A 16411-nucleotide genomic window follows, 5' to 3' on the forward strand; every position below is an offset into this window, starting at 1 on the left:
AGCACATGTGCCAGAATGATGTCTGGTTCTTTCTCTCTCTTCCTATCTTTCTCAGAAATAAATAAATAAAATCTTTTTTAAAAAACCATTAAACCCACAATTAAATAATAAAAAATAAAAATGAGTGGCATTGATTTAGATCACATGATTTAGATTTTCTCTAAGAACTGGCTCAGAGTAGAAAAGGGGTGGTAAAGTAGTAAAAAAAGAACAGTGAAAAGTACAACTAAAAGTTAGTACAGAAATTCAAGTAAAATGCATCATGTCTCACTATGCGGATGGCAGTAGAGAGAAAGTAGACAGGCTTGAGATAAATTTTAGAGGACAAGAAGACTCATTCATAAGCTAAACTTAGGGAGGAAGATCACTGGGTGCTATCATTACTAATATATGGAAGAATGGTTTCTGAGTTGAGGTTAGAGGGCTGTGAGTTTCACTTATTATGTCAAGTTGGAGTTGACTACTACACAATTATAGTTTTAAAGGTTCAACCAGGCATTCATTCTCAGACTCACTCTCACTTAGTAGAGATATGTAGCATAATTTTTATGAATTATTGTATGAATGAGATATCAGACAGGCAGATATCAGGAAGAACACATGAGAATAGAAATAAATACAAGGGCTTAACTAAAGAGAAGATGTAGGTTAGCAGCTTTTAGTTGTCATATAATAAAAAGAGTGCTGACTAAAGAAAAGAAAGTCTCTTCTCCCAACAATATGGAGAAGGAGCCAGTACAAGAGAAAAAGACAAGACTAGCTACTTGGAAAATGTGCTGTCACAAAAAAGTGTTTGCCTTTGTTATCTGAAAAATTAAGACAGAGTTGTCTATTTGATCTGGCAATAAGAAGGTCATCAATGAACTGCTAAGAGATAATTATCAGCTAAAAAAATGATGGACGAAACTGCAGTTTAAAACAAAGAATGAGAGGTGACAAAAACAAAAAGAGACTTCTCAAAAATAATATACATAAACGATAATGATAGTGATGGGAAACAAATCATAGCAGTGACAGACAACATTTATCCTAATTATACTACTGCAGCAAATCAGTGATATTTATCCTGCTGTGGATCAGCAAAACAAGTAACTATGACTCCATCAGTTTACAAATAAAGTCTTCTTGTCAAGATGATGTGCATTTTTAACTTGTACTTACAATAAATTTGTACTTATAGTAAAAGAAGAAGATTTTTAGAAAAACTGTACTAGTAGTAAAACCACAAATACTAAATTTCTCATAACTGAAGTTTCTACTAATAAATTGACATGTTTCATTCTTTTGAAGAAGTTAATATTTTATGTAAACTAAAGAATGGATCAACTTATTAAAATCTGAAAGCTCATAGGAAAGAGATAACTTATAATTGAAGTGTTTACAAAAATCATAAAATGGAAGAAAATATCTTCAAATGAAAGGCTCTAATATATAAAGTGTATATATAAATAAATAAAACCAAATTTAAATATAGTTAAGAATAGGAACAAAAATTTCAAGAAAGAAGAATTATAAGCAATAAATAAGATAGCATAGCCCCCGCCCCATTACATTTTTAAGAACTTTACTTAGTTCATGAAACTCATAGTCATGAGTTTTGTTCCTTAAGAGTTCATCAAACAAAATTAAACATATAATATTCCTCAATCAGTTACTGACAGCCTCATTATCAATACCCAGCAACTTTTCCACACATCTAATAATACAACATGATTTCTTATTTCTTGTACATGAATTGTTATAACCTCATAGATAATAACTTTTTATTGTCAATTTGCACATTCCACATAACCATATAGTTTTTAGAATAGTCACATGCAGAAACATATCTAATATTTAAACAGTTATGGGATACATGTAAACATCAAAGTAAAAATACCTACCTTCCCTGATAGCTGTAAAAGGTGTGCCTTCTTCTTCTTGCAGTCTGATCACCTTCAGGGCTACCAACTTCCCATTGACCCTGGTACAAAACAAAGAAACTATGAGAAATAAATCTACAAAAATATGTTCCCAAATACTTCTAATTTGCTTTCTTACAATTTTTATTTCTGCACTGAAAATGTCAGTGACTCACATCACATTAAGATTAATTCCATAAATGCTGGGAACCCTAACTCATCACCACAAATATTCACACATTAAATATTCACATTTTAAATATTCACACTTACACAGTCTAAGATTTAACTGAAGTTTTCTGTGATTCATTCTATGTTTCTTCTAAAATGAAACCAATACTTAACAAAATCCTCATGCTTCATCATTTATCAAGCAGTCAAAATAATTTCTCTACTTTTGCTTCTTTAACAACTTATTTCTTCTTTTGCTGAAGTGTCTTTGTGTTCAATCATAAACTCATTCAACTCACAAAAACAGAAATCTGACAGTTTCCTTCTTTGTTTTACAACATCACCCATTTGTTTCTTTTCTTTTTCTTTCTTTTAGGTTACTTTCTTTTTCTTACTCTCCCAAAACTACATCTAACTTTGTTGTGTTTTAGAATGCAGTATATGTAATAAAATGTTATGAGATTTTATTATTACAAGACTATACAAGACCTATCCAAAACAGATGGTTCTTCCAGACACAGTCTAAATGTGCACCAGCTCTAATTAAAATAAGATTTCACTAAGCAGATCTTTATCCAGTCAAATCTGTTAACAAAGACATAAGGTTCTTCTACATTGGTCTTCTTGGGTGTTCTGCTAGGTCTTACAGAATACTTCTTTAATTTCAAAAGGTAAAATAATTACAAATTAAAGATGTAATTTTAATAGTTATTTAATAATGATTATAAGATTATAAGGTAACAGAGGTATAATTGCACACAGTTCCCACCACCAGAGTTTCATGTCCTATCCCTTCCATTGGAAACTCCCCTATTCTTTATTCCTTTGGGAGTATGCATAAAAATTCTTTATGGGCTGCAGGAGGCAAGAGGTCTGGCTACTATAGTAAATATGTAATTTGTATGAAAAGGCATTTGATGGAAAGTAAATTTTCCTGCCACACCTTCCCTCAGTCTTGCAGTTCGTATTCTATGGTCACCATTTACCAATACTTAAAACAGGGATCAGGTGGTGGTACAACTGGTTGAGCACACAAATTACATATACTTAAAACACACACACACATACACAAAGTAGTAAGTCATACAGAATACATGGTATACTGTTCTCATTACTTACTATATCTGATAAATTTACATAAAACTGTGTTTTGCTTTTGAAAGACACAGGGAGTTCCTTTGTATTAATGTAGAATATTTATTTTAATACCAGTCTTCTATTGAAAAGCTTTTAGCTTTCTCCCAATTAATAGTCAACTAAAACAATGATGTAATAACCATTCTTGGACATACAGTTTCACCCATATAAAAATATATTTATCAGATAGATTTTTAAAAGTGGAATTGCAAAGTCAAAAGGTATGTGCATTTATGGATTCTTATTTTTTCTTTTAAAAAGGTATTAGTAATTTGATAATGAATTGCAAGATTATGAAATTACTGGGCTACAGTTGAACAGAACGTACATCATCAATGTGTACCCCCATACTCACACTAGTTCTGCAAATTCTTAAGAGACAGTTTGGCTACTTCTATTTTTTGTGCTTTAGCAAGTTATGTGATTCAGTTATCTATATTGTACTGATGAGAAAAAGCATCTGGTAGTTGTATTTTATTTTCCCTCCTTACTTCACTACCTCTGGTTCCATCCACTTATAAAAATCATTTGGAAGAATACTGGAAAACTATCCAACCTATTTTCTATAAATTTATATTTCCTGATAAGAGCTATAGTTATCACCTTCCCCAGCAGTGTGTTATCAATCTTTGGTTTTTTCTAATAAGATAGATTAATCATTGGTTTAACTAGTCTGATAGACCAAAAGTGGTTTCTATTTACAATTATTAACTGTTATAAAAAATATCTCTAGAGATTAAGATAGCAGCAAAGGAGGACCCATGTTGGTCTAAGAACCCAGTACTTGATACGGAATAAAGAATTTAAATATCTCTTGTGTCAGCAAGATAGCTTCCCTGGATAGAACACCCCTTTTGTCATGCTCAGCATCCACGTTTTGAGCCCAGAACCCACTACCCTAAAAAATTTTCCTGGCTGTGGTCTCTCTTCTCTCCCTCTGTTTCTCTATCTGAAAAAAAAAAAAAAAAAAAAAAAAAAACACCTGAAAGCACTGAATTCCATTGACAACAAAAAAGCCTCTTTAAAAAATTGAACCTATATTCATTCATTTTTACTCAACAACAACAACAAAAAGTCACAGGTACAAATTTCAAAAGGGCACAATATTTACAAGACCAAATATCCTAGTGACATTTTCACTGAATCAACTGTCAAAATATATTATTGACTCTACAGAAAGAAGATGAGAGCATCTGATGGATGAGGCTCAAAAATGTGTCATCATCACAATATCAGAAGCTGGGTTTGGTTTCCTTGTGTTTGAAGCAGGGAGGGCAAGTCTACTGCTTATCTACTCTGCAATACTGCTGAGTACAGGTTTTTTGTTTTTCTTTTCTTTTTTTTAATTCTTTTTATTTGGTAGGAAAGAGAGAAATTGAAAGGGGTGGGGGAGATAGAGAAGGAGAGAGAAAGACAGAAACCTGCAGACCTGCTTCACCAGTAGTGAAGCATGCCCCTTGCTGGTGGAGAGAGGGAGGCTCGAACTCAGGTACTTATGCAGGGTAACTTGTGCAGTCAACTGGGTGTGCCACAGTCTGGTCCTGGTTTGGGTTTTCCTAATCCTAACTGCATAGCAGGTACTGAGGCACATACAAAAAAAATCAATACACACATGGAGTTCAACTGGAGACAGCTGTTTACTTTGTCCTTTATGACTAGGGGAGGCTGCTGGCAGTGCCTGAGGCTGAGGTGCAGGCAGGAATGACATCTGCACAGATTTTCTCAGCCCAGTTGAGATCATCACTGGATCCCTGAAGTGGAAGCAACTGATTCCAGGAACTGCTTGGAATTTTCCCCTCATTTACAGATATTTTTCCTTCACCATAGAAACACATATGACTTTCTTCCCATAGAGCTTATCTATTCCTCTTGAGGTTTTCCACTTATGTGTAATAGGAAACTAATTCTGGTATGCTGTGGTTTCATGTTTTTTCAAAGTTACTTACTTACTTAAGGCTTACTCCCAGTCTGCAAAACCATGACTGCCTTATACTAGAATAAAAAGAGGTTAACATTCACTCTTCAATACGCACTCTTCAAATGCAACTGAACATATAAGTAATCTATAAACTCCTGTAATCTATAAACTAATCTTATAAACTAATGTACATGATTTTAATTATAATTGTTTCATATTGTCTATAACAATGAATTTTAAAACATAGTATTACTTTCTAGTAGCTATAATAATCACAACAGATAAGGAAACTGAAATGTTACACACTGCATTCATGTAAAGCTAAAAAAAATCTCCTTAACTCTTATACTTGACTAAAGTTTCAGAAACAAAGGGACTTCTCTGTCAATTGTTATATGTCCAGTGCCTAAAAGTGCCTAGCACAGAACTGTCTCCCAAACTATTTTGTTGAAAGAATATTGATAATGTTAACTGTTACTTCCTTCAAGTATATATAAAAGTTGTTTTGAAAAATTCAGTAAATTAAAATTTTATAAAGCTTTCAATGTGCTTCATGTTCAGTTCAAATATTTCCCTTTTTCTAATTAAAGGCGTAAAATCTTTTATATGCATGCAGATATAGAGAAGTTTTCATTTTCTTAAAGTTTTAAAATTTATAGGATACTTTGTTAATTAACATTTTTGAACCCAACAGACACTTCCAAACTTAACTGCTCTTTAATAATCTGCATTCAAAATACTAATCAGTATTCCCCACCTCTCCAACAACTCATTGGTTTTCCATTAAGAGTTATATTGATTATCAAATTGCTCTTTAGCCTACATGTCATTGTGACTTTCTCTTAATTAGTTTCCCTCTACATGTCTAGACACTCACCAATTACTGAGTCTCTCACTTCTGAAGTCTAGTGAAAATTTAATCACTAGCTTCACCTTTGGGGAAAGGCACCTTTGAAAAACAAAGAAATGAAAGAAAACTACCTATATAGTTTTTCTCAAAAGGCAGATATTTGAAAATTGAAACATAAGACCTTGAAGGAGGAAAAGTCCAAGGCTTTGTGAGAACTATGATGGTTATAATTGTGGGCACACAGACTTTGGTGATGTATGGAATTATTTTCCTATAATCTTAACACTTTGTAAACCATTATTAAAAACCAAACACAGAAAAAACTGAAATGACATTACAAATTTCTCTTTTTTCCATGTTTTTTAAATTATCTTATTCACTTACTGGATAAAGACAGCCTGAAGTCAAGAGGGAAAAGGATGATAGAGAGTGAGAGAGACAGAGAAACACCTGCAGACCTGCTTCACCACTAGCAAAGCTTTCCCCCTGCAGCTGGGGACTGGGGGCTTGAACCTAAATCTCAGCACTTTGTAACATGTGCATCCAACCATTTGTGCCACCACCCAGCCACAACATTACAAACTCTCTAATCCTCTAAAATTTGTGCATATATTTTTTTAACTTTAGTGTGGCAAAATATTAATACATGAAATTCTGAGTTACTACACTAACTGACAGTTTTTATCTACATATCAAAAGAAGATGTCTACTACTTTATAAAAACCAAAATGAACACTGTATGTAATCTTATGGATATAAACTATTTTATTAAAGATTCAAAATATATTCTCTGAGTATTGAATTGAGTGGTTTAGAAAATTACAAAATCAAATTGAACTAATAAATTAGAGTTGTTTGAAGGAAAACACTAAAGACTCTTCTACAACAAGTCTTATTAATTGAATCACAAGCTTGATTAATTAAATCAAGGCCTAATTGGCAATGGAGAGATATTTATGCAGGTAAATAACATGATTAAAATATCACTTTAAGCTGTATTACTCTTACCACTGAATGTTCTACTGGAAGTACTGCCAGATTAGCCTCTAGATGCTCTAACTTGCAAAGTGACCTATTATTATTTTGATATGTTTTACAATTCTCTAGATCTACCAACATTTGCTATCCCTAATTTGATACCCTTGTGAGGCTCACTTCAAGCCCAAAGATGGGTGACTCACTGCTTTAGTTTGCCCACCAACAGAGAAAAAGCTGTCAAATACAGAAGAAAGAGCTGTCAAATACAAAAGAAAGGGGTATGTCAAGGTAGCTTGGGTGTCCCTGATCAGGCTGAATTGAAGTAGGATCAACATTCAAAACAGTTCTAACCAGAAATGCAAAACTCATCCAACTTCAGACTGTTCACAATTCTGTGTCCCCTAAGTTTGTAAAGAAAATCTACTTGTGAGAGTAAATTAAGATCTAGAAGATTTGAATAAAAATAAAAGCTTATTCATTTTTTCCATGTATTCATTCATTCAGTAGTTTGTAAATCATATAAAAGAAAAATTTATACTTAGGGCAGGTTCAAGTGATAGTACACAGAGTTTCTATACATACAAACAAACAACTCTCATAGCATAGCCTAAAGGTTTTCTATTTCATTAATTACTGCAAATTAACAATATAACAAAGTACAATGAGACAAAAGATAAATAACTAATGTTTATCAACTAAGTCACCTTTGAAATTAGTGTCCACGTGCTTACACCTTAAAGAAATTATGACTAGAGATGATAAAGGAAATTAAGACATTACAGTTAAAAGAAGTTTAATATATTCTGAGAAATTTAATATATTATGCCTCTCCTATTTTTTTGTGTGTGTGTGTGTGTGTGTTGTTGTTTATTTGTTTTGCTTCCAGGGTTATTGGTGGGGCTCGGTGCTCGCACTATGAATCCACTGCTCCTGGAGGACAACCTTTCCATCTTGTTGTTGCTGTTGTCATTGTTGTTATTGTTGGACAGGACAGAGAGAAATGGAGAGAGGAGGGGAAGACAGAGAGGGGAGAGAAAGAAACCTGCTAACCTGCTTCACTGCTTGTGAAACAACCCCCCTGTGGGCGGGGAGCCAGGGGCTCAAACTGGGATTCTTATGCCGGTCCTTGCGCTTGTGACATGTGTGCTTAACCCGTTGTGCAACCCCCACCCAATTTTATTTTTCTCTCAAAAGAAAGGATCAAACAATATCAAGTTCAGACAACATAGTGCTCCTGTTTCTTTACTGTATTAATTCTGAAAACAACAGCAAGAAAAGCAAATACTAATGAGGGAGCAACAATGATTAAAAAACTATAGTATACCAAGGATATTTGGAACTGAAATTATAAATTAAAGGTTTTCCTAATAGTGCTTATTTTACTAACCTCCCCTAAGGTAGCAGACTGAAGAAACAGAGTAATCATTAGATAGTAGTTTCTTAGATCATGAAGCTTCATGAGTGAAGTCTCAGAGGAAGCAAGTTCAATATACTGCACTAACCTACTGTCAGAGTTGACCAGTACTCTAGTCTCCCTCTTTCATAATAAACAAGTATTTAAAAGTACTAGTGAAAAGGGTAGGAGATAGCATACCCAGTAGAGTACACACTTTACCATGCACAAAGACCTGAGTTCGAGCCCCTTGCCGCCACATGGGGGCACCTGTACAGAGGCATCTGGTAGCAAATTAACAAATAAATGAAAAAATACTAGTTGAAATGGTCACTATACTGTACTAAGTACACACTTTAAAAATTAAAAACAGCCAGGAAAAGGAGGGGGGAGGAGAAGGAGAAGGAGAAGGAGAAGGAGAAGGAGAAGGAGAAGGAGAAGGAGAAGGAGAAGGAGAAGGAGAAGGAGAAGGAGAAGGGGGAGGAGGAGGAGGAGGAGGAAGAGAAGGAGGACAAGGAGAAGGAGAAAGAGGAGAAGGAGAAGGAGGAGGAGGAGGAGGAGGAGGAGGAGGAGAAGAAGAAGAAGAAGAAGTAGAAGAAGCAGAAGGAGAAGGAGAAGGAGAAGGAGAAGGAGAAGGAGAAGGCCACTAGATATAATTTGCCTCAGAATGAAAGCACTCACTCACATCTATGAAATAAATATGACTTGAAACTGATAGAGCCTAAATCTTTTTTTTTTTTTAGTCACTCCTGGTTCTTCACTTGGCTCGAGGCCAACTTTTCAGATAGAGAGATACAGAGACAGAGAGACAGAAGGAGAGAGGGAAAGTTGCCAAGCCAAAGTTTTCTCCAGTTCAATGGAGGGTAGGCCTGAGTTGCACATGTGACATTGCAGGCACTATATGTGGCTAAGCTAGGCTGGCAGCCTTCTAATGACTTTTTTTTTCCTTTTTCCTTATTTTGCCACCAAGATTATCAGTAGGGCTTGGTGCCTACACTACAAACCCACTGCTCTTGGAGGCCATTTTCTCCATATTTATTGGATAGAAGACAGAGAAATTGAGAGAGGAGGGGTAGATAGAGAGGAAAAGAGAGACACCTGCAGACCTGCTTCACCTCTTGTGAATCATCCCCTCTGCAGATGAGGAGCTGGTCACTCAAACCAGGATCCCTAAGTGGGTCCTTGCACTTTATACTATGTGTGCTTAACCCAGTACGCCACTACCCAGCTCCTATGGCTTATTCTAGACAGATAAAAGGGCAAATTGATGTATGTCAACAACTGTAATATAAACTACTAACTCCTCACTTCCTAACAACAAAGTGGAAGAAAAAAAACAATTTCAATAATACCACAAGGGTAAAAATTAGAAAAATCCAAACTATAGAAAACCCTGTAAGAGAAATAAACCTGCTTCTTCAATAAATAAATTATAATAAAAGGGATGATTTATACATTAAATATTTAAAAAAAGAACTTAGCTGACAGCAATTGATTAACATGTAGACCTGATTTTGTTTACATTCTAATGAAACACATCTTATACAAACTATGCTATGTGGTATAACAAAACCATTACATTTTTACCTGTGATGCTTATATTGTTGTTATGTGTTTCATTTGGTTATCTTTATTTTATGGCCAGCAGGGTTGTCAATGGGGCTCAATGCCAGCACAGCATCACTGCTTCCAGTGGCCATTTGTCTTCCTTTTCCTTCTGTTTTTCAACTGGGGTTGGTGGTGAGAAAGGCAAACGGAAGACACTTGCTATACTGTTCTGCCACTCCTGAAGCTTCCCCAAAACTGGTCATTACACACAGTAACTTGTGTGCTCTTCTAGGTTAGCTCCCAGCTGATGACCCTTACAGTTATCTGTTTTTAAAAAGAATATATATATATATATATTTTTTTTTCCCCTGCCACCAGGGTTATTGCTGGGGTTTGGTGCCAGCACTATGAATCCAACACTCCTCATAGCTATTTTTTTTTTCTTTTCTTTCTTTCTATTTTATGTGATATCACAGAGAGAAATTGAGGGGGAGGGGTAATAGGAAGATAGACACCTGTACATTTGCCCCCCACATGCACATGGGTAGTGGGTATTAAACCCCAGTTTCTTGCACAGTGTAATGTATGCACTCCATCGGGTACACCACCACCCTGTACCTAAGCTTTGGAGAATAAGTGTGCAATGAATTAAAATTCTCAGACTGCTTCAAAACAGTCAGGAGTAGTAAATATAGATCTAACAAAATAAGACACAGGTTTTCAATGTTTAAAACTGAAAGATGAGCTCAGAGGATTTGTTATAACTATGGTCTCTATTAATTTTGCCATAATGGTTTATCACAATTTTTTTAAAACCCAAGATAAAATTGAACAAATGTGATAAAGAAAACTGTAGCATGCTATACATAAAGAGTTTCTGAGGGGCTAAGCAGTGGTGCACCTAGTTAAGTGCACACATTACAGTGTGCAAGGACCCAGGTTCAAGCCCCTGGTTTCTAAATGCAGGGCGGTAGGTTTATGAGTGGTGAAGCAGGGCTGGAGTTGTCTGCCTGTCTTCCTATCCCTCTTTCACCCTCTCAATTTCACTCTGCCCTATTCAATAAAAATTTTAAAAATGGCCACAAGGATTAGTGGATTCGTAGTGTTCACACTGAGCCCCAGTGATAACCTTGGAGGCAAAAAAAAAAAGTTTCTGGGAGATAGCTCACTCAGTACACCAAGTAGACCTTTATTTATTTATTTATTTTTAAAGATTTTTCGCTCTTTTTTATTGCTATATTCTTTTATTTATTGGACAGACACAGCCAGAAATTGAGACAACGGGATGATAGAAGGGAGAGAGATAGAGAGACATCTGCAGCACTTCTTCAGCACTCATAAAGCTTTCAACCTGCATGTGGGGACCTGGTGTTTGAACCCAAGTCCTTGTACACTGTAACATGTGCGCGCAACCAGGTGCACCACCACTATCAACACCCTCCCCGCAAAAGTAGACCTGAAGAATTCGGGTTTAAGCCACAGACTACAACTTAAAAGCACCAAAGGGGAAGGTACACAAGCTATGAAGCAGGACTGAGTATCTTTCCTTTCCCCTCCCCCTCGACTATCTCTTACGTATTTGGAATCACTCAGGCACAAAGCCCCAATGAGCAATAAGGAGCAAAATAGCAATAATAAAGAGCTTATTTTAATTAAGTAGGAAAGAATTATATTAAAATATGATATTTAAACTGAGTAAAAATTAAAAACAAAAAACAACCAGGCAGATGGAACAACCTCTTAAAAAGCCCACAGGAGGGGGTTCCCGGAAGATGGAGGACTGGGAAGCTGCTAGTGGCATGAGCTCTGATCACATCTTTTGGAAACAGTAGGATTTTCTGCCTTTAGTAGGCCAGTCAATAAGGGGTCCTAGCAGTGACACCAAGGAGGTGACTATAACTTAATTTGGGTTAAGAATCACAGTAGAAAAAAAGGAAACAAAAAATTTTTTTCCTTTTAATTATTAAGCACCCCCCCACACCCCGACCCCCCACCCTAACAAGTCCCTGGGGACCAGCTCCTAGCAGAATGCCCTGCTGAGCTTCTGTCTTTACCAAATTCCTGTCCCATCAGGGAGTATCATTCATTCTAAGTCTATACCCTTCTAAAACCTCTGGCCTTTTTTCTTTCTAAGTAGCCAACCCCCCCCCACCTCACCCTGCATAGCTAATTAAATAAATAAAAATAAATTAATTAATTAAAAAAACTCTCTCCTTTCACCGCTCTTTTATGACTGTTCTTTTTCTTATCTTTTTCTTTTTTCTCTCTCTCTCTTTCTTTTTTTATTCTTTTTCCCATTCTTGTCATCCTTTCTCCCTTAATCCTACAGCTCCCAAAGCCACAGGCCCCAGGCCCCACACCACCAAACAGTGTGCCATTTTGAATTCACTGATACACATTTGGGAATTATTTTGGGGAAGAATTCTGACTCAGAGTGGACTCTCTGTCTGTGTATCTCTACTCTAGTTCCCTTTCCCTTCTTGTTACCCCTAGAATATACAGTGGATAGTAGAGTTGCATAACTGTCTATTCTTGCTATCCCTTTTTTTTTTCCCATTCTTCACTGGGATTTGGTTACTATTCTTTCACGGACTGGAGAAATTGTTTGACTAACTGGTAGTGATTAAACTGCTTCAATACTTGATTCAGTTTCTACTGTAATTATTGAGGTCGGTGAGTGCAATTGTCATAAAGGTATTTAGTACAGTGTTGCTTGTACTCAAGACACAACAACTGAGGAACAACAGAACATAAAAAAAAAAGAAACACATAAATCAAAAAAATAGGTAGATCAAAAACAAATAAAACTGCTACTCCAATGAATGAAGACAAGAGCCCAGAGAAACTACAAATCAGCCAGAAGTAACCATAGATAAGAAAAGTATGCAAGCAATAATAAACTTATTAATCACAGAAATGAAAACAACATTGGAGGAAAGGAATAGCAGTATTAGGAAAACAACAGATGAGACCCCCAAGGAAAATACTGATTATCTTGAGGCAATTAGAGAACTGAAAGCTAAAATAGCTGTAATGAAGAAAGAAGCTGAGGCAAGGGAAAGCAGACTAACAGAAGCAGAAAACAGAATTAGTCAGACAGAGGATGAGTTAGAGAAAACTAAGAAAGAGGTGAAAGAGCTTAAAAAGAGATTGAGAGACACTGAAAACAACAACAGAGACATATGGGATGATCTCAAAAGAAATAACATTCGCGTAATTGGCCTGCCAGAGGAAGAAAGAGAGGAAGGGGAAGCAAACATTATAGAGGAAATAATAGAAGAAAACTTCCCAGACCTGAATAACAGAAAGGACATCAAGATTCAAGAGGCCCAGAGAGTACCAAACAGAATCAACCCAGACCTGAAGACACCAAGACATATCATAGTCACAATGAGAAGAAGTAAGGATAAAGAAAGGATCCTAAAGGCTGCAAGAGAGAAACAAAAAGTCACATACAAGGGAAAACCCATAAGATTATCTGCAGACTTCTCCACTCAAACTCAAAAAGCCAGAAGGGAGTGGCAAGATATCTATCGAGCCCTGAATGAAAAAGGGTTTCAACCAAGGATAATATATCCTGCTAGACTTTCATTCAAACTAGATGGAGGGATCAAAACCTTCTTAGACAAACAACAGTTAAAAGAGGCAACCATCACCAAACCGGCCCTGAAAGAGGTTCTAAAAGACCTCTTATAAACAAGAACATCACTACAATACTGGCAATATATCAGAGCAAACAAAAAAAAATTTTTTTTTGAACAATGGCACTACTATATATTAAATCCATAATATCAATAAATGTCAATGGCTTAAACTCACCCATCAAAAGGCACAGAGTGGGGGGATGGATCAGAAAACATAACCCAACCATATGCTGCTTGCAAGAATGCCATCTGTCACAACAGGATAAACAAAGACTTAAAGTGAAAGGATGGAAAACTATCATACAGGCTAATGGACCACAAAAAAGGGCAGGAACAGCCATTCTCATCTCAGACACGATAGATTTTAAATTAAATAAAGTAATAAAAGATAGGCAAGGACATTACATAATGATTAGAGGATCAATCAGCCAATAAGACTTTACAATCATTAACATCTATGCACCCAATGAGGGACCATCTAAATACGTCAAGCACATACTGAAAGAATTTCAAAAATACATCAATAGTAATACAATAATAGTGGGAGACTTCAATACCCCACTCTCACACTTAGACAGATCAACAAAGCAGAGAACCAACAAAGATACAAGAGAATTGAATGAAGAGATTGACAGACTAGAACTCTTTGACATTTTCACAGTCCTTCACCCCAAAAAACTGGAATACACCTTCTTTTCAAATCCACATAACACATACTCAAGGATAGACCACATGTTAGGCCACAAAGCCAGCATCAATAAATTCAAGAATATTGAAATCATCCCAAGTAGCTTCTCAGACCACAGAGGAGTAAAACTAACATTTAACAACAAACAGAAAATTATTAAAAGTCACAGAATTTGGAAACTAAACAACATACTCCTTAAGAACCACTGGGTCAGAGATTCACTCAATAAGGAAATTCAAATGTTCCTGGACACTAATGAAAATGAAGACACAACCTATCAAAATATTTGGGACACAGCTAAAGCAGTACTGAGAGGGAAACTTATAGCCATACAATCACATATTAAACACCAAGAAGAAGCTCAAATGAACGACCTTACTGCACACCTCAAGGACTTAGAGGAAGAGTAACAACGGAACCCTAAAGCATCCAGAAGGACAGAAATCACTAAAGTTAGAGCAGAAATCAACAACATCAAAAATAAAAGAACCATACAAAAGATCAATGAAGCCAAATGTTGGTTCTTTGAAAGATTAAACAAAATTGACAAACCCCTAGCCAGACTCACCAAACAAAAAAGAAAGAAGACTCAAATTAATAGAATTGTAAATGATGCAGGAGATATCACAACTGACACCACAGAAATCCAGAGAATCCTGCAAAACTTCTATAAAGAACTATACGCCACCAAGCTAGAGAATCTGGAAGAAATGGAACAATTCCTAGAAGCATATGCCCTTCCAAAACTGAACCAAGAAGAACTACAAAATCTAAATGTACCAATCACAGACAAAGAAATTGAAACCGTTATTAAGAGCCTCCCCAACAACAAAAGTCCTGGACCAGATGGCTTCACAAATGAATTCTACAAAACTTTCAGGAAACAGTTAGTACCCATACTTCTTAAGCTTTTCCATAAGATTGAAGAAACAGGAATACTCCCTTCCACCTTCTATGAAGCCAACATCACCCTGATACCAAAAGCAGATAGGTACACAACAAAAAAGGAAAACTACAGACCAATATCTCTGATGAACAGAGATGCCAAAATATTAAACAAGATCTTGGACAACCGGATACAGCAACATATCAAAAAGATTGTTCATCACGACCAAGTGGGATTCATCCCAGGAATGCAAGGCTGGTTCAACATCCGTAAGTCAATCAATGTCATTCACCACATCAATAAAAGCAAAGCCAAAAACCACATGATTATCTCAATAGATGCAGAGAAAGCCTTTGACAAAATGCAACACCCATTCATGCTCAAAACTCTACAAAAAATGGGAATAGATGGGAAATTCCTCAAGATAGTGGAGTCTATATATAGCAAACCTACAGCCAACATCATACTCAATGGACAGAAGCTGAAAGCATTCCCCCGCAGATTGGGGACTAGACAGGGCTGTCCACTGTCACCGTTACTCTTCAACATAGTATTGGAAGTTCTTGCCATAGCAATCAGGCAAGAGAAAGAAATCAAAGGAATACAGATTGGAAGGGAAGAAGTCAAGCTCTCACTATTTGCAGATGATATGATAGTATACATAGAAAAACCTAAGGAATCCAGCAGAAAATTACTGGAATTTATTAGGCAATATAGCAAGATATCAGGGCCCACTTTCCCTTTATGCCTCTCCCAATCCATATCAAATAATATTGCATCTGTCCATCACAACCTAACCAACATAACGATTGCCACCTCAACATGCTTCACTTCACACTGTGTCCAGAGACTACACATGTGGAATGACAACCCTTCAGCTTCATTACTCGGGTGAGACCTTTCCTTTCATAGTATACTCTAATTCCATCTCAGGTGGTTCACTTTCTAACAAAGTCCCAAAACCTACATATACACCAGTTTCTGTTAGAGAGAGCATATGTTCACACGTATCCATAAACTACTGCAAAATATATACCTGAAAGCAGAAGTACACTAGAGTTTGCAGTGAGTATCCCCCTAACACTTCCTCTCCACTATTCCAAGCTTTAGGTCCATGATTGCTCAATAACTTGTTTGGCTTCGTATGTTAACTCTCTTTTCAGTCACCAGGTTCCAGATGTCATCAGGATGCCGGCCAGGCTTCCCTGGATTGAAGACCCCACCAATATGTCCTGGAGCTCCACTTTCCCAGAGACACACCCTACTAGGGAAAGAGAGAGGCAGACTGGGAGTATGG

At 36.3% G+C, this 16411-nt stretch overlaps 1 protein-coding gene across 4 annotated transcripts in view; it reads right to left on the minus strand.

Moving 5' to 3' along the window:
• The window catches only part of CDK14 (cyclin dependent kinase 14), a 722913-nt gene that overhangs the window by 503691 nt on the left and 202811 nt on the right, over positions 1-16411 (minus strand). For all 4 annotated transcript variants that reach the window (XM_060196252.1, XM_060196255.1, XM_060196254.1 and 1 more), the window contains one exon: positions 1884-1963. In XM_060196252.1, coding sequence (XP_060052235.1) covers positions 1884-1963 — 80 coding nt within the window. The remainder of the gene's footprint in view (positions 1-1883; positions 1964-16411) is intronic.

The sequence above is a fragment of the Erinaceus europaeus genome, chromosome 8 (genome assembly GCF_950295315.1).
Source record: "Erinaceus europaeus chromosome 8, mEriEur2.1, whole genome shotgun sequence".
Lineage (NCBI taxonomy): Eukaryota > Metazoa > Chordata > Mammalia > Eulipotyphla > Erinaceidae > Erinaceus > Erinaceus europaeus.